General features: G+C 35.5%; 1 protein-coding gene across 1 annotated transcript in view; it reads right to left on the bottom strand.

Moving 5' to 3' along the window:
* LOC142349091 (uncharacterized) overlaps positions 1-18011 on the bottom strand; it is a 174316-nt gene extending 156305 nt beyond the window's left edge. The window contains exons 1-6 of the mRNA XM_075400504.1: positions 17390-18011; positions 12217-12334; positions 3230-3468; positions 2388-2506; positions 1986-2017; positions 1039-1663 (exon numbers count right to left, since the gene is read on the bottom strand). Of these exons, the coding sequence (XP_075256619.1) occupies positions 1039-1663; positions 1986-2017; positions 2388-2506; positions 3230-3468; positions 12217-12282 (1081 nt within the window). The 5' untranslated portion in view covers positions 12283-12334; positions 17390-18011. The remainder of the gene's footprint in view (positions 1-1038; positions 1664-1985; positions 2018-2387; positions 2507-3229; positions 3469-12216; positions 12335-17389) is intronic.
* Positions 18012-18510: the final 499 nt, after the last annotated feature.

Here is an 18510-nt window from a genome sequence, read left to right as displayed (position 1 = left end):
TTTTGCGTTTTGGGGAAAGAAAATCATTTTAGCATGTAATTAGCCTAAAATTTCACGGACCCAATTTTATTAGTAGAAACCTGAAACCAAATTCAAAAACAAAAATTTTGTGGGCAGTGCTATGGGTAATTTCAAAACAACTAATTGTCCCTTTAATCCACAATTAGTAGAGAGATAGACATCTCTGAAATTAATAACCAAATAGTCGTTCTTTCATTTCGGTAATTAGATAATGTATCCGTGGGGAAAGGGGTAATTTTAAGCAAATTTGAACTAACTCTTACAATTTTTCTACACACACACTTACAACTCCAATTTGATAAAATGTATGCCCAATTTTTTGAACATTGGCCACGTAGTGATTGTGCCAACGCACATTAGTGAGCCTCCTTGGTATGCTGTATCACCTTATTGCTTGTATTGGAGGATACTTAGTGCTTCGTTACAACATTTAAAAAATCAATAAATTTCTTAAACTCTAAAATATATTATTCTAAAATATACATAGATATTGACCTCTGAGAAAAACAAGTGACTTATTGATGACTAGTTTTTCTTTGTAAATCAAGCAGCGCATTTGATTAGAAAGTAATTCTGGTACAAATTCTTTATGTCCACATTAACTTTTTACTTTATTTGCTTTTCTCCTGCAATAAAAATCCCATAGCAATTCAACAAAGCAAAAGTTGTCTTGTTGTTATACGCAAAGTGACCCGAACAATGATGAGTACGTATTAAAAAAAAGCAGATTAAATTTCAACTCCATATCAATTGTATTTTTGAACACGACTCATAAACTCTTCCGAGTAGATTTAGCGGCATAAATAGTTCATCTGAAGGTCGAAAACATAGTACATCAAAATAGGGAAAAGAAAATAAGATCGGTCGGCACAATATTGGTCTGATTTAACTAGGTAATGAATGCCATCCCCAAAATTTTCAAAAACAATGTAATCGTTGTAAATGGTTTACGAACAGTCAGCGAATTGCCACGGATCACCACAATAATGTATTTACACTGGATAGACTTTGACTTACCCCTGTTAAAAATTTCTCTCTGTCTCGGATCAATGTCATTTCTCTCATCTTGTGGATTCCGTGGTCTCTTTGCAGAATCATTTTGATCAATTTCGTCTCCATTTTTAGAAGATCTTCTGTCCCCTACTGGCGACCAGTTGACACTATTTTGAGGTCTCCGTTTGTTTTTTATATCAGAAACATCCCCGTTTGGTTTTACACTCGGATTGCCTTCGTGAACGCGATTCAATTTGTCGTTTCTATTAGCCGATTTCTCAGTGCTAAAATTAGCGTCTGGAAAATCGTCGTAGTTCTCACTTTTAATTAAACGGACTGCTTCATTTTCGCCAGGGTTTAAATTTTCGAATTCTCTCGTGCCATCTTCGTTTTGGAATTCGTCAAAGTTTTCACTTTGGGTTACTGCGTGAACTAAATCACTATCACTGTGACTTTTGAAGTTTTTATCATGAGTTGCGCGTCGGGGATTTGAAGTACGCCCACGTTTATTTCGCGTGCTATTGTTGTTCTTGTATGAGGGGTGGGTGTATTTTGACTGGACATTGGGTAACTGTTTGCCCATGTTGATGCAGGGTAGTTCGTTCAGACGTCCTTCTAACCAATCAGACGGGCTGTGCTCTATCGCCTTCTAAACGGACGACTTTTTGAAACAATAACAAAGTTGTAGCAAAATATATGCATTTATGAAAAAAGGCAAGTTGAATTGAAATGATATTACAAAAAAAAAGGCTGAAATTCTGACAAAATAAGAATATCAAACTTAGAGTCTTGGTTTAATCATCCCCGATTCGTGGTCAGTGCTGTTTCCTGACATACATCAACAGTGCAATAAAAGAGTTATATTAATTATTAAAATCACGTTCAGTGCGTACATAATTTTATGACAATATTCTGAAGGAAACAAAGCAGAATCCGTCACAATTATTGAAGTGAAATGAGGTTGAACTTACCACTGGAGAATTCTGCGAAGTTGGAGTGTCGGCTAAAGCAAACATAACAAAATTAAAACAACTAATGACTACTTAAAAATAAAAACAATGAATTGCGAGTGAAACGACCAGATCGAAATTTAAACAAAGCTCTCCTTAATTAAAGGTAAAATTGAATTGAATGAGTAAAGAATCCTGAAGTGGAAATTGTGAGCCGCGATCAAATTTGGCGCACTCACCTAGTAAGATTTATTAAGCTGTATGGTTGTGAGGCTTTCAAAAAAAAACTAATCATTATACAATTAAATAGAAACATTTAAAAAAACCTTTAAGGTGTAGATATGTGTATATTGTATACAAACTTCAAATCGAATGGAAGCAAACATAGATAATGTAACAGAAACCGATGAATATACAACTAACCATAAAATGGGCGTGATGATATAGAAGCTGTAGATGAGTAGCGAGATGGGCTTCTGTTTCGAGAACCGGGAGACCTCCCAGAGTCATTTCTGCCCCTTCTGCCTCTGCTGTTACTGTTACTGTTAAATAGCAGTTATTTAATCATTTCACAAACCTGCTTTTAGTGGGACCAAATACTGGACCAGATCTGTAAACCCGATCCGCAATTTTTATACCAATATTCAATATTCCAAATCTATATTCCAACAGTTCAACTCTAAATAAAAGCAAAAAAAGAATTGTCTACTTGAGTAGTACCCCGGAGGTGGGTGTCAGTGTAATTATGCACTGCACAATTGAATTTCAATAGCGCTCATTAGTGATACAATGGGAATAAAGTTTAAAATACAAGTTCTGACTGCATAGAATTCGAATCGACTGTTCGTCATCGGACCAGTCTTGGTGGCCGAAAACCCTACTTATGTGACCCAGTCCAGCCTATGTGGCCCACTGCTATGCAAATAGACAGAACTGGACACCGACTGCAATATCTCTTAACACTGCAATTTTCAGTAAAATAGAAAAACATCATGTCAATATTGATTTAAGCTGAAAAATTGAACAGAAAGGCTAGAGAGAGAAATTTGAAAATCGATCATGTTGACCATAGAAATGGCGCAAAAATCCAAACTTGTGTTTTTATGATTCAGTACTGAACTAATATGTCAACCAGCACCATGATGCCTACAAAATTTAAACATTGTGCCTCCAAATGTGCTAAAGTCACTTTCAAAAAAGTGAAATATCCCCTCATGCTGAAAAATGGTAGATTGAAAACATTTTTACTAATCGAGTCAACCTACCTATTGTTACTGTTCAGACGTGGTAGTGAGCCGCCATACTTCATAGAACCCCCGTAACCGTACTTGATATCGCCGAGATGATCCGGAAGGTAACTGTCGTGGTACTCGGACCAGATGCCCCGCTTTGGGTCGAAGTAGAAGTTGTTGATGCTGGAAGATGAACGGCTGCAGGGATGGGGTCCAGTGTTTATGTACTGTCTGCGAAGGTCAGCCGATTTGTTGCTTCGAGGCGGGATGTCCTGAAACCGAACCAGTAACCTGATCTTTCATTCTGTGGTGGGTGAACTTATTGAAGTTAGTAGTATGAGTGTATATGTCTCAGCCTTGGGGCTGGCAAAAAGAAGATCAGCGCGTCTGCTAGACTGCTCCTCGAAAAAAAATAGTTTGATTTCAAACTAACATGAAAACGTGAGCGACATAAAAATTATTCATGATCTTTAGCGAAAACAGGGTGCTTACAAACATTCACAGCATTAATAATCCCTATGATTCCAAATTAGTAGATGCAATTTTTGTTCCCGTATTTTCAGAAAAAAAACGTGAGAACTTATGCCAGCCCCAGTTTTTTACTTTTTGATGGCGTCCCAACCTTACATATGTCATATCAACTTTAAGCTCTTTGCCTCTTTAACTCCACTACAAAAAGAAATTTCAAGAATTTTTCTCTTTTGAAAAGAGTTTGACACCAGTTTTGGCCAATTTAGTTATTAAGCCCAATTTTTATTTAAAAAAAGGTTTTTAAAATCTTATTTCACGTAATTAAGGCTTTCTCGAGGGTATCTATTTAGAAAATTGTGGTATTTCCGAAGATGCAACTATCTAGAATTCAACGTATCAAAAATTGCACTTCTGAGCTTAAAGAGTTCCCGACGGTCTTATTTTGTGTGTGTGTGTGTGTGTGTGTGTGTGTGTGTGTGTGTGTGTGTGTGTGTGTGTGTGTGTGTTGTCTGACAGTTAAACAATTGACAAATCTCAGCTGCTTCGTCTTAGATTAGCATTTAAAAGCGTCCAATTCAACCATCCATGACATAACAAACCGTTGTAACATATTTGGTACTTAATTCCTGAAATGTCTCCTACTAAACACTTGCAAAAAGACTGAAGTACTAAAAAATCAAAAAGTTGCATTTGTGAAGAAATAATATCTACAATACAAATAGGGCGATCAGAGAAATGTACTCTTAATACGTGCAGCGTTGCGCCTCGAGATAAAACTGAGTGTGTGGTGTTGGTGGTGCGTTGGCCGGACGTCAGAGAACAAAGCTAATCACCTTGCTTCAATGACGCCAGTGTTGGTGGGATTCTAAAAAAGAGCTTAGCAATCAAGTTCATTTTGGCACATTAAGCGTGAGTACCTTTTACCCTTTGTTGTCTCTTGGCAACAGTTCTGATGTCTCGTGAGACTTTCTTTACAAATCTTCATTTGGTACCGATGAAAAGTCATCCTTTTCCCAACCATTGAGATGCATGTAGAAATTAACATTACAATTTGGTCTTGCAATGTTACGATTTTTAATATAACACTTGCCTCCTGGCACAGTCTGCCCCCTTTTGGGACAGCAAAAATCATAACGTTTACGGCCCATTGTTCCAGCTTGTAGTCGCTCTTCGTCGTTTTTGTTGTATCTTCGTGTTTTCTTGGACCCAGTTTTTAATTTGCTGTTGCAGAAACGTTCATTTTTCTCAACTTCGGTTGATTCCGTAGCCCCAAAATATATCCTGAACAAAACACTGAGTTCGATGACGCTGTTCGATGACGCGAATGTACTGTTTTCGATGACGCCGTTGAATAATTGGCTGAGAGCTGTAGGAGGATGCTGCGACTTCTGCTGAAGAAGCTCTTTCTGAAGACTGACTAGTTGTTTTCAAATTTCTACCGATGTAATTATAGGACGTCTGTAGAATGTTTCTGTATGCTGGCTGTCAACGTGCTGCTTTGTGATTTTATATGATCATTGTTTGCTTGAAAAGATGGATTACTATTTTCTCCTGATTACAATCCACTGCAAACGATTGTAGTTGTTTTGAGTCGTCTTTTGATATACCTGATTGACAAATGTCGAAGATGACTTCTGGAAACAATGATGCTGCTGGGCAGTTCCTTGCAAATATCTGCTTGCCAAATTGATGCTCCCTGTTTTCCCTACCTTTACTAAAATCAACCAATTACTTGTACTTATTACCTACATTGGTCCCGATAGAGAGTTCATCAAATAATGTGTCATAAGTAAGCCTTCCTCACCTCTCGATTTAACTTTATAAAAACTTTTTCATTGTAACTATTTTTTTTCAAAATAGATTTATCCTATTGCTTCTTTTTTATGTGAATTAGGCTGTATAGTTAATCATTAGACATCTGAAAACTACCTATTATCTATCCCGGATTTGATAAAAAACCTCGCTACCTTAAATGTTACCGTTTGAATTTTCCCCCTTATGTATATGATTAGCCTAGCTGTTTTGCATACCATTGTGAAATTTTTATTCTACTCCTTAAATACTTCTTAAAGATTCTAAATTCACTTTATTTGTCAGCTCGTTGAAAGAAAAATAAAAGAGTTATCATTACCTTAAAAGAATTAACGCGTAATTGATATGAAATTTATGTTCGGTTTGTTGTTAATTTAAATTACTTTTTTCAATCAATTTTTATAACCTCTTTCTGGATTTATCGTTGATCAAAATAATTTTGATAGCTGACTTTCTAAAGTCCCCCAAAAAGTTTTTAACCAAACAAGACAAAACCACCTCGTCCCTACGTTGAATCGCCATTTGTACCCTTGAATATTGGTCAAATACCCTTTATTGTGTTATCCTCAACAATCAATTTCAAGTCCAATTTTTCAATACTGTCTACAATTGAATGTCATTTATTTCGTTGTCGGAGTGTTGGAAGATAATCTTAAAAAAGTGTCAAAAACTCGTTTTTGACGCCGTTGATGTTGTTCCACAGTTTTCCTTTTTGTCGTTGATAGCTGCTGATTGTAAAACCTGATGGCAGTCCATTTTTCATTTCGTTAAAAAACGTCCTGGTGCCAGGCTTTCAGCAACGCGTATGTCACAGTTGTCTAACGCCAGAGGCCTGCTGCTGGGTAGAGTTTCTTTTATAGAAGTGTTGAGAAACTGTTTTCTTAAAACTTCCTAGATAAAGCAAGGTCAAAGAAGAGATATTTGCTCATCCCAAGGGGGCGTTTCCATGGTCCACCAAAACTTTGTACCCCTGCTGGATTGCATTTCCATGCAATCTTCTAATCTGCGCACTTCTCTATCTGTGATGTCGTAAAACTACTTTCCTGCCAATTTTTTGCTGTAAATGTCGCTTTAGATTCCTTTTGGTAGTCCCCGTCGGCTAAAAATTCTCTGAAATGGCCTAATACAAGATTCTTGATGCAAGTCTGGGGTGAGTTCTATGTGAACCGCTCGTACCATCAAACAAGTTCAAAATCAACAAAAATTTTTTATGGTTAAATTGAACTGAGCTTTCACAGAGCCCAAATAAATCAACTCAGTTTTTTTTCAATGCTATAGGTTTGAATGAGAATTGGTAACTCGGAAGATCTGCATTTTGAGGTTCGCTGTTGAGTTGTCTCTGTCGTCTGTATTTGTAGCATCTATTCAACAGATTCTTTATTACGGTCTTGCTTTGAAGAACCCCGTAATTTAACTCGATGTATGTTTGCTGTTCAATTCTAACATGGTCATTGATGTTGCAATTTCTGGAAAAATTGGACAATCCTGTTTCTTTCGTCTTTTGGCTCCTTCGATTTTAGCTCCTTCATTTCGGCTCCTTCGTAGCTGTTGACACAGCAGCATTGTCTAGTCTGTAGTCTGCTGTTTGATCGAAAGAGTCCAACTTCGTTAATTGAAGTTGTCAACTGAATCAAACTACTCTTCCTCTGAATTGGTTTTTTGATTGTTAGTTTATAGACACCATCCTCAAACGATTTGTGCTATGATGAGCAAAAAAAAGTTACTCCATCTGTGATCAGTTGGTCTCGTGTTCTCAATATGTTTACAGGTTTCTGATTTCGGTGATGTAGGCTCTGAGTTTCAACCATTTGCTGGGACTGATGGCATCAATCACGTCCATGTCAGTGTAATGTTGGTATGCTCCCGGGAGTTATAATTTGCGCTGCTGAAGAAAACAGTTTCTAATGTTTTTCCTTTGTTGTCCAGATGACGTTAGAACGCAAAAGAAACTGAGTTCCTTGTAACCGAAAAGATTTTTTATTCTGTCTGGCGGGCAACCCCTAGCTCATTGGTCTGTTGGAATATTTTTGTGTAGTTAAAAGTGGTAGCGAGATCCCTTATTTCGGCAAAACCCTGTGCAATTTACAAATTTTGTTTCAGCTCGGAACTCGTAATTGAAACTTATCCAAATGAGAACAATCGTGATGTGATATCGCTCCAAAAAAAATGTTTTCAAACTAAAAGTTCGCTTCTAGCTCCGTCGTTTTCTCAAATTATGCTGAAAAATGTGCTGATTGAATAACCAATCTAGGATTTGGGTTTTGACATAATAGTGCTACTCTTGTATTTCTTTTTTTCCATCACAAAACAAGTCGCTGGGTCGTGATCCTTAATCATCCTGATATATGCAACTGTTGCTGCTGCTTACAATGTTCTGCAGCAAATGTGAAGTTCCACAGTATCCCCAAGTACCGTTTAACAAACCAAACTGCTTAACTTCAATAAACATTTTACCCCTACCGTACCTAAAATTCCAATTTCCTGTACCCAATTATTGGTGGCTTTTCTATTGTCCCCATTGATAGTTCCGACTGTTCGCGTCCCACTTTTCTTGCAAAATAATCTTGGCTAAAATGAGGAAGGGGATATGATTCCCAGCGTATCAGAGAATCTTGACACAACAGACAGAAATTTGCTTTGTGTCCAAGTCTTCCTATCCAGTTCTTTCTGATTTTTCCTCCGAACTTTACTTTTTCCTCGTTCAAGCTCCAGTGAAATGCAAGAACTCGTTGACAAAAACTTTTACTGAAAAGCCCTTTCAATCAATTGCTCCGTAAGGCCATCCTGCATCTGCTCACAAGACTCATGGCTGTTGCCACTCCCTCTTTTGTCAGGTTGGTAAATTTAACTTCTTTCATATCATATTTTGCATCTCTTGCTGTACTGCAAAAGCGTGGCTGAAAACCTCAAACATGTCGTCCATGTTAAATATCTGCAATTTGTCTTCGGAGCATTTAAATGATGTTCTTCAAGTGGGGAAATCAACTTGTTTCTTCAAACTCAGAAAACTTTTCCGCTGCCTTTTCATAATAATTTTTGTCGCGTTTGTTTTCGCTGTCAATTAAGCTGTTCATGATTTGCAGGTTTCTGACAATTTTCTCCCCCATAATCCTAACTTTTGCCTTCAAAACGGGTGGTTGCATATTGCTAGCAGTCACTTTCTATTCTGCTTTGTGTTTTGTGATGTTAAAATGTTGACTGTGTTGGAGTCTTTGTTGTGCGGTGAGGGGTTTCGATTTGCAGTGTTATTGCATGCTTTTTGTCTTTACCTAAGCTGTTGGCCTAAAGTTGCGCTTTGGAGCTTGATTAGGGCGGCCACCGGAAAAAACAGTGCAATATTCGGCCTTCAATTAAAATTTTGGTAGTGTTGAAGGTGCTTCGGCTGGACGTCAGAAAACCAAGCTAATCACATTGCTTCAATGAAGCCAGTGTTGGCGGCATGCTAACAAATAGCTTAGCAATCAAGTTCCTCTTGGCTCAAAAGGAGTGAGTATCTTTAACCCACTGTTGTCTCTGGGCAACAGTTATGATGTTTCGTGAGATTTGTTTTACAAATCTTCATTTGCTATCAATAAAAAGTCACCATTTTCCCAACCATTGAAGTGCATCTAAAAAATTAAAATTACGACTTGGTGTTTCAAAGTTACGGTTTTTAATATAGCACGTTCCTCCTGGCAGAGTCTGCCCCAATTTTGGGACAGTAAAAATAATAACGTTTAGTGTCTGTTGCTACCGCATCGTCGCTCTTTGTCGTTTTTGTTGTGTTCTCTTGTACTCGGTTGGTGTTTTGATGTTGCAGAAATATTAATGTTTCTCATATGCTGTTAATTCCATATCAAAAAATTGTATCCTCAATAGAACACTGAGCTCGAATTCATAGACTCGACCATATCTTTGAGTATCTAATGTTTTGAATAATGTTGCTGTACTGTATGCTGTTGAATAATTGACTGAGAGCTGTAACAGAATGCTGTTGCTTCTGCTGAAGAATCTTTTTCAGAAGTTTGTCTATTTGTTTTCAAATTTCTGACAATGTACTTCGGTGTTGTCTGTATATCATTTCTGTACGCTGGTTGTCAACGTGCTGCTTTCTGGTTTTATATGATAACTGCATGCTTAGAAAGATGGATCACTACTTTGTACTGATTGCATTTCACTGTAAACGATTTTAATTCTTTTGACACGTCTTTTGACATCCCTGGTCGGCAAATGTCGAAAATGAGTTTTAGAAAAAGTTGTTGATGCTGGGCTGCTCCTTGCAACTTTCCGTTTGCCAAACTGATCCTCTTTACTACAATCTAACAATTACTTATTACCTACACTGGTTCCCTAGAGAGTTTATCAAAAAATATATATTATTTGTAAGGCCTTCGCACCGCTCGTTTTAATTTTATCGTAACTTTTTCATTGTAACTATTTGTTCAAAATAGAATTATCCTATTGCTTCTCCTCTATGTGTATTAGGCTGTATTATTATCCGCTTGACATTGCATAGCAAACCGTTGTTACATATTTGGTAAACAAATCCTAAAATGTCATCTTGTAAACAGTTCCAAAAGACAAAAGTACTAAAAAAACAATTAAGTTGCATTCGGGAAAAAAATTATCTTGAATATGAATAGGGTGATCTGAGAAATGTAGTCTGAATACGTGCGGCGTTCTGCCTAGAGTCAACATTGAATGTGTGGCGTTGGTGGTGCTTCGACGGGACGTCAGAGCACCAAGCTAATCACTTTGCTTCAATGACGCCAGTGTTGGCGGTATTCTAAAAAAGAGCTAAGCAATCAAGTTCATTTGGGCTCGATAGGAGTGAGTATCTTTAACTCACTGTTGTTTCATGGCAACAATTCTGATGTTTCGTGAGATTTGTCGTACAAATCTTCTTTAGCTACTGGTGAAAATTTATTCATTTCCCAACCATTGAATTGCTTCTATTAAATCATAGTTATGACTTGGCGTTTCAAAGTTACAGTTTCACATTATAGCACGCTCCTCCTGGTACGCAGGGTAAGGTTTAAAACCTGCTTTTGCTGTTTGATATTCAGTTTTTCTTTGTTTTCAATTATCAAGATGAAGCAAAATAAGTTATATTGAGGTTATTGACATCTGACAACCATTTCAGTTGATACTTTTGATGAAAAAGAACTTAATGCGGAAAAAAAGTAGTGATTACGGTTGTTTTGTTTTGGGAGTCAGTCCAAATAACATCAAGTTGTTTCATCGAATCTCTAATTATCAATTTATACAGAAAAACCGGATGAGCTGATGAAAAACAATCAAATCCAATAACGACAAAAGCAATCAGAATCTGTAATGCGCGTTTGCCAACGGAGTTCCAAACCTTTCGAATTTAAAGGAAATCAAAATCGTTTCAGGATAATTTGTCCTTTTTCTCGAACTGTGTTACCTTGTATGTGAAATTACTGACTCAGTAATTTTACATACGAGTAAAACAATTCAAAAAATGAACAAATTATCTCGAAACGATTTCAAATTCCTTTAAATTCGAAAGGCCTGGAACTTCATTTGCAAACGAGCTTTACAGCTGCTGATTCTTTTTGTCGTCATTGGTTTAGATTGTACTTCATCAGATCATGCGGTTTTTCTGTATAAATTGATAATTAGAGATTCGGAGAACCAACTTGATGTTATTTTGAATTTATTTTAAGCCAATAGGGAAAAATTTATTATTACTTAAGACAGTTGGGCAATATTTAATAATACAAGTAACTGAATGTCAGAGTATTTGAAATGTGGAAATCTGAGAAGTGCGAAAAATTTTATCGGCCGGCCAAATTTGACTGTACAAAAAATAAATCCAGGGCACCTTAAAGTTCACAGAGGTTCCGAAGCAAAATCGAGACTTAACTGGTTTATGTTTCCGGACTGAGGTCACTTTTTGTCAGCGCTGAATGATACTAACTTTTATGTTCAGTATCTGAATGTAAAAATTCAGCTCCGAAATGTCCTGGGACTAGGGTCCAGATTGGTATTATAGCAACGAACTTTTGTTAAAATTGTTGAAAAAGCGAGCCTTAGTGTTGGAAGCTTGCTTCAGGATTAAAACAAACAAAATTCACGCAAAATTTTATAAACGTGGTAGAGCTCAGTTTACCATTTGAATTGGCACTATTGAAAACGCCCAGATGTCTCGAAATGTTTGTACAGCATAAGCCAGCCAAATGTTATGAAAATTTGGCTACATTAATCCAATAACGGAAGAATCTGGCTCAGGTCTCTATAACTTAAGTTCTGTAACTCAAACATATTCACCAACATCGCCAATAATTCAACAAGGAAAAGGAACTGTGAATGATTTGTGGTTTTGAAGTATAGTGAACTCTTATTTTGTGACGTTAGTGAGTTGTGACGTTTAAGTGCCTACCATGAAACTAAAGGATAATGTTAGCTTGCTAGATTAGTGCCAATTTTGTTTACCTCAAAACTCTGAAACGGAGATCTGAAAAGTTATCAAAACTCACATTTATAGATGCTTTGGAGAGGCTTTTTCAACACTGTGTTACAGCAAAGCAATCGAAACAGTTCTTCAAAGAAATTAGTATATCACCTTTAAGAGAGTTTTTGAAGAATAACAAAAGAACGTTTGAAACGCTACAGATCATTTCGAAAAACAGTATTCTAAAAACTCATGAGAGGCTGCATTTGTTAATAAAAAAATTCAGATCTAATCTGGGGGATGGGAAAAGAGAAGAGGTCCCAAAGTTCTTTTTACTTACGACTGTCGTTCTGTATCTGGGATTGGGGGATACGGATTTTGTGGGTGCAGCGGGTTTCATCACCATCGTCACTAGGCCACTCTCAGTCACACTAATAAATTGAAGTTATCTGACTTTTCTGAAAGAAAACAGAATCTTTTGATCTCTTGCAGTTGAAACAATATCTGTTAAACAATTAAGTTAGACTGGACCATATATAGGACAATAGATCCAACAATTTTTAAGAGAAGCCATCTCGATCGTTGATCCGAAAAAAAAATCCGAAAACCACTATTATGGTGCCTAGGCCCTGTAATTCAGTTAACGGATCTATTCTATTTCGCCCCCCCCCCAGCTTAGTGAGCATAAATTTTTTATGACCCCCAGGCGCACGTGTATTTTCTTACATAGTAACGTGCTATATGACAACATATAATTTGTAACTGGAGGTCATAAAAACACTGGGGGGGGGGGGGAACAGAATAGATCCCAGTTAACTTAGATGAACCCACTTGTGCAATTTTTTATGGAGTCATCTTTTTCCGGTCGAAATCTTTTGCGGCGAGATAGAAAAATGCTACCACTGAAAAGCTCTTGAAAACTGAATAGATCTTCAAAGAGATTCTTTTGTCTATTAAAGAATGAAGAAAGTTAAATTTGTTTTTACTTTTCTGACCTTTCGCGCTATTCCAATGTCCATTAAAACCCTTCACACACTTGACATGGACAATTTATAAGTACAGATCGATATTATGAAAATTAGCGTTTCTAACCAAATTAATAGGCCTCTACCTTTTCTATGGCAGCATAAAACAGTAGCGATTTTTTAAAATTGGCAGTAAGTGTTAACTTTTTTCCTTTTGTCATTCAAAAAATGCGTTGGCAAAACAAAAATATTTTGAATTTTTTGCTATATTTTTTTAAAAGTACCGGACTTACAGAAAAACATAGCAGATACGATTCAAAAGTACTGGTAGATTCAAGGAGAAAGCAATTTCTGCATATCTCTTTGATCTGACAGAAAGCATATCCAATACCTAACTCAGTGCTGAGTCAGAGTCTAATACAGATCACATTATGCACTGAATTTGCCTGGTTCAGAGCTAATTCAGTGATTCATTCTGATTTATCTTCTGATTGAGAAGAACACTGAATATTTTCTCTAAATTTTGCTCTGATTCAGAGAAATTCAGAAATCATTTCACAGTTGGTTCTGAAAACCTTCTGAATCAGTACTAAAAAGTGAAAATTCTCTGAAATTGAATTGAATACGTACTGATTGTCACTTAGATGTAGGTATGGGATCCATCTTAAAACAATTTCGAAAAGAATATTTCTTTTCTTTTTCTTTTTCTTTTAACTGTTTTTTCGTATTGACCTTGCTGCTGAAAGTCTCAGTCAAAAATTTTGAAAACTTTTTTTGACCTAGGCACTAAAACAAGGTTAGTAAACACCGCAAAAATTACAGTTTTTTTGTTCTATCCGTCTCTTGTCTTTCAAAATTCCAGTCACTAAGCGTCATATCAAAAAAGATTCAAAATTTAGTTCAAATGACTGAAAAACCATAAGTAAGCAACATCATGGTTTCAAAAAAAGCAACTTGTCATAGGTATTCCCCTAAAAAGTTTCATTTTTGTAATAGAAAACGGCTGATAACCAAACAAAGAAAGAAAGCTCTGACGCAGATACCGAGCGTAGATGGAAACCCTATGACTAAATTCTACAATAAACTGACGCTACAAGGGGAAACAATTAACAAATCCAAAAATTGGCTTCAAGAATTGTCAGTGGAAAGCTTTTGTGTGGAAAGAAACCAAAAACTGAAGAAAGGTTTCGATAACACAGAAACCGTATGATCATCCCTATTTTCATTATTTTATATTTCTCACAAGAATTAACAAGAAAATCAATTTCGATCAACAATCATATTAATTTATTTTGCTTGAACAAACCTGTATGACAATTATTGGCTTGCATTTGAAAATTGTCTCTTTGAAAACGATTAGGTTCATTGGTGTTCATCCATCTGCTATCGTGAGTCTCGTTATTTTCTTGACGTAGATGACACAGAGTTCAACAGAAATTTTTCTAAATTATTGTTTATAGTTTTTTAACTTCTCTATCAATGTATTTTGTTACTATATCAATCAACATGAGACTAAATTCAATATGAGAGTAAAAGTTTCAAAAATTGAATAATTTGTCATGTAAAACACATTTGTCCAAACACTTGTTGAATAGCGTGCTGCATGGGTTGTAATCACACATGCCTTTGCAATTCACATGACAAAATTATTGGACAAATCTATAACCTGCTAACAAAATTGTGGATGGGAAAAAGTCGACGTTAAAAATTGGATATTAACCAACAGTTGAATATTTGCTGTTGGTTTTGTGCGGTAAAATTACAGAAAATATAAATTTTTTGTCCAGGTGTATATGAGCAATTAATCTAAATCCCCAAATATTGATAACAACTAGTTTATTTTTGATTTGTATTACCAACGGATTTTCTGAAAGTTGTGTTTCTTTGAAGAGTATCATGTTTTTAATGTTTTAATCCATATATTTACACGAGTTGCGTTACTTCTTTGAAAAATTAGTTTTTTTTTGCAGAAATCAATTCTTTGAAATAGTTCTCAAATTTATTTGGAGAAGCCTTTGTTCAAGCATTTGATCCATGTGTTTCAATCCCTCACTCCCAATCCCAAGATAGAATCGCAAGATACGCCTGCGCAGATAATTATAAATATGAAATCAGTCAAGAGAACGTCTCAATAAATGCACCTCGAAAAGTGGATAACAAGTGTAAATGTTTTTCATTACCTTCACAAAAAATATGTTAATCCCTTCTTGTTTTTTATAGAGCACTAATGTGAAATATATGAGTGCAAGTCCATCAATTTCCCATAGATAGGCATAATCATAAAACTCTATAATATCCCGGAAAAAATTTATATCTTTATAACTTTGAACTCAAAACTAAAAACTTTTCAAACATTTAGCGTGTTAAATTATATCATGAGGGCTCATCACAAAAAAAAGGAAAAACTTTCTCCTCGAGGGAAAAAAAGATAAGTACCTTAAACAAAATAAGCTTACCATAAAAATTGAGAAAATCAGTTTGTTTTTCTTTTCGAGAGAAAGCCATTTGTAAACAATTTGGTGAGCACTGCAGATACTTGACTTGGGAATTGTGATTAATTCGAATTTAAATTTTCAAGTTCAACTTATTAAAGTTTTCTTAAAAATAGTAATAGAGATCAGATCTATATAGTCTATAGGGCATCAGATGCATTCTGAAGCCCGATTTATGTCACTTATACCCTCATAGTTAAACATTAAAGCATTTTTTCAAAACCTGAGCTGTTAGGCAAAGCGACCTATAAACCGACAGATAGACTGGCAAATCACATAATACCACAAGAGAAAAAAGTTTCAGATATCCTTTGAACTCTATCTTGTGAAATTTGACATATCACAAGCAGAACAGCTAATCACTCAAATAATTTTTTTAATAGCCGCAAAGCGATAGCGGCTATTATTGGGGACATCGTGTTTTTTACATCGAACTCAAAGAATTGAATTGTATTGGGGCTTTGTCTTTTTTTAAGATCTGTTCAAGCATTTTCATGATTTTTGAAGTCAAATTGGAGTGGTGATTTTAGTCACGCCGAAACAGGAAGTTGAGCCAAAATGAGAGTGATTTTGGGGCGTAAATTTTTTTCGCTCTAACTTTAAAGTAGATTGAGAAAACTGTGTTTGAACAAAAATTCGCTTTCTCGCAAGTGGTTTTTTTGTTCACATGTAGCAATTTCATTTTGATTTTTACTGTTTTTTTTCGATTTGTTGGATCGGATTTTTTCTAAATGATTTTCCCATTCCATTCAAAATTCATTCTAGGATTAGTTTCCTGTTTGAACCAAATTTCCATTTCTCGCTAGTGGTTTTTTGTTCGCATGTGGCGTTTTGACATTGATTTTGTTTTTTTTTTATTTTTTGATGTGATTTTTTTTAGAAATTGTTTTCCGAATTCACTCATAGTCCGCTCTAGGTCTAGTCTTTTGTTTAATCAATGAAAATTTATTGAATCGTACGTCAAGACTTGCCCTGCTATGTTTTTTAATTAGTCGTCTCCATCGATTATTCTTACGACCTGACTTTTTGGAATTCACTTTTAATGACTTCTACTGCTTTGCAGTTAAAATTTGTGTAAGTGACGTCATTTGTTCACTTACACAAATGTTCACTTACACCGCTTTTAATTCAATTGCGTGACTTACCTCACTCAAAAAATGGCTTCTAAAATCACTTAATGAACTTTAAATTTTATGAACATTTACTAGTTAAAGATCAATTTTGTGCATCCAAGTAGTGCCAAACGTAAATGCCCTAATTCTTGAATATACAGTCTTGAGTTTTTGAAATAGAATATTAAATTTGAAAAAAACTCTATTAGGACTTTTTCCTTATAGAGCGCATGTATCTCATAAAGATGACAGTTCGAATCGAATTCAAAAAGTCTAGTGGTCTATTAAAGAACTGGTGGTCAATCTGCCTATCTTATTTCTCTAGTTGCTTCAATTCCATGGAAGGCGATAAGCGTCTATCGCGGCTAGTTTCCGGCAATCTGCCGGCTATGTTTTCAAATTGAGAAGTTTTTCCGGACATTATTCAGTGCTGATAATTTTTACCAGGGGTAAATTTTCTGGCGAGAAAACCGCAGGACTGAAAATGTTATCAAACTAAAAGCAAGCAAACGCTCCGTACGTCAAAAAAGCATTCTGAAATGGATTAAACGTCCACTTACATAAAAATAAAAGTGAAATACATAAAATAAAATATTGCAAACAAAATTTAGGCGATTGTTAAAAAAGCATCTGCTTAGGCAGTTTAAACTTGTACTATTCCAGACAACAATTAACTGCTTCCGAAGTTATTTTTATGCTTAGCAGTACACCGAACCTCTAATGGATCTTTTCCGCTAGCGGAAAAGATCCCCTCTAATCTAGATTTGAAATACTGTTCAAAAATTAGAATGTAAATATTATTTTTGACTTAAATTTTATCCAGCTCGTTATAAAAGTAATTTACTTGTTCAAAAAGACACGCTAGAACTGAAAACCATATTGAATCAATACATGACCTTTCATATCTCTTAACTGCAACAATTCTCAGAGAAATAGTAACTCACCTGTTCTAGAATTGATAATTAAGAGCAATTGTTGATCTGTTGTTCGATACTGCAACCGCTGACAAAGTTGTCAGCATAATTGTAACATTTCACACACATACACAGGTAAATCAGCCAAATGATTAATCAACACAGCTGAACAAAGAATTTGTCTTAACTAGCAAGCGATTCCAGGTTATTAAACAGCAAATCACACATATCAGTTCTAATAGTATAGTATAAACATAAAAATGTTAGGCAAACACGATATTTATATTCGTTTATTGTTTTGCCGTGGCCAGGATAAAAACGTCTTTTTTGTTTATTTTACTAGATCTTATTTGTTTTTCAAGGTACGGCTATACTGAACCATTATTGTTTCGGTTTAAAGATTTTTCTATTGACTAAATATACCACCGGGCTTAAACGTGAGCAATGTACACAGTAGTGAACCGCGGTATAATTTATGCCATAAATTTTTCTCAAAAATTATTACAAAAGGAAGCAAAAGGAAATCCTGAATTCACAATTTGGTTTCAATGCAAAACAAAACTGAGTTTTAGTAATAAAACTAATGTCAAGTAATGTCTGCTCATAATTGGAAATAAATTGAGTATTATTGCAAAAGTATGTTACTGCGATGATGCTTGGATGACTATATTTTCCTTTCCTTGGTAGAGTTTTTAGTTTGGGAGTTAAAGCGTGCAAAACATTTTTCCATGTCTAAAACTCGATGAAGCGCGTTTTTGAGTTCACTAAACCTAAATTTATTATAGCCTAAAAGAGAGTAACAACCCCTCAACTTATTTGTTCTATAAAAACAACTTTGTTCGGAGACATGAAAAATCTTCAATGAACTTAGTACACTTTTTGTCGATTCAAAAAAGTTAATATAGCCGTTAGATTGAAAAGAATTCGTCTTTCACATCCAGTTCTTTTTACGCTATGTGAGTTTTTCGTCTAAATGGAGCACTTTTGTACTAGTTATTGTCTCCTTTCCAGCATCTGGTTCACTGTAACAAGTCACATGTAGTGAACGCTTTGTCACGCTTTGCTCAAAGAATATCAGAAAAATTCATCGAGCTCAATTAGCCGAATTGTTGATTTGCAGATATATGTGACAATAGAGCTTCAATTTTTCC

This window comes from Convolutriloba macropyga, chromosome 11 (genome assembly GCF_964194025.1).
Source record: "Convolutriloba macropyga chromosome 11, txConMacr16.3, whole genome shotgun sequence".
Taxonomy (NCBI): Eukaryota; Metazoa; Xenacoelomorpha; order Acoela; family Convolutidae; genus Convolutriloba; species Convolutriloba macropyga.
The sequence above is the reverse complement of the archived record's forward strand: the minus strand, read 5'-3'. Positions and strand labels throughout refer to the sequence as shown.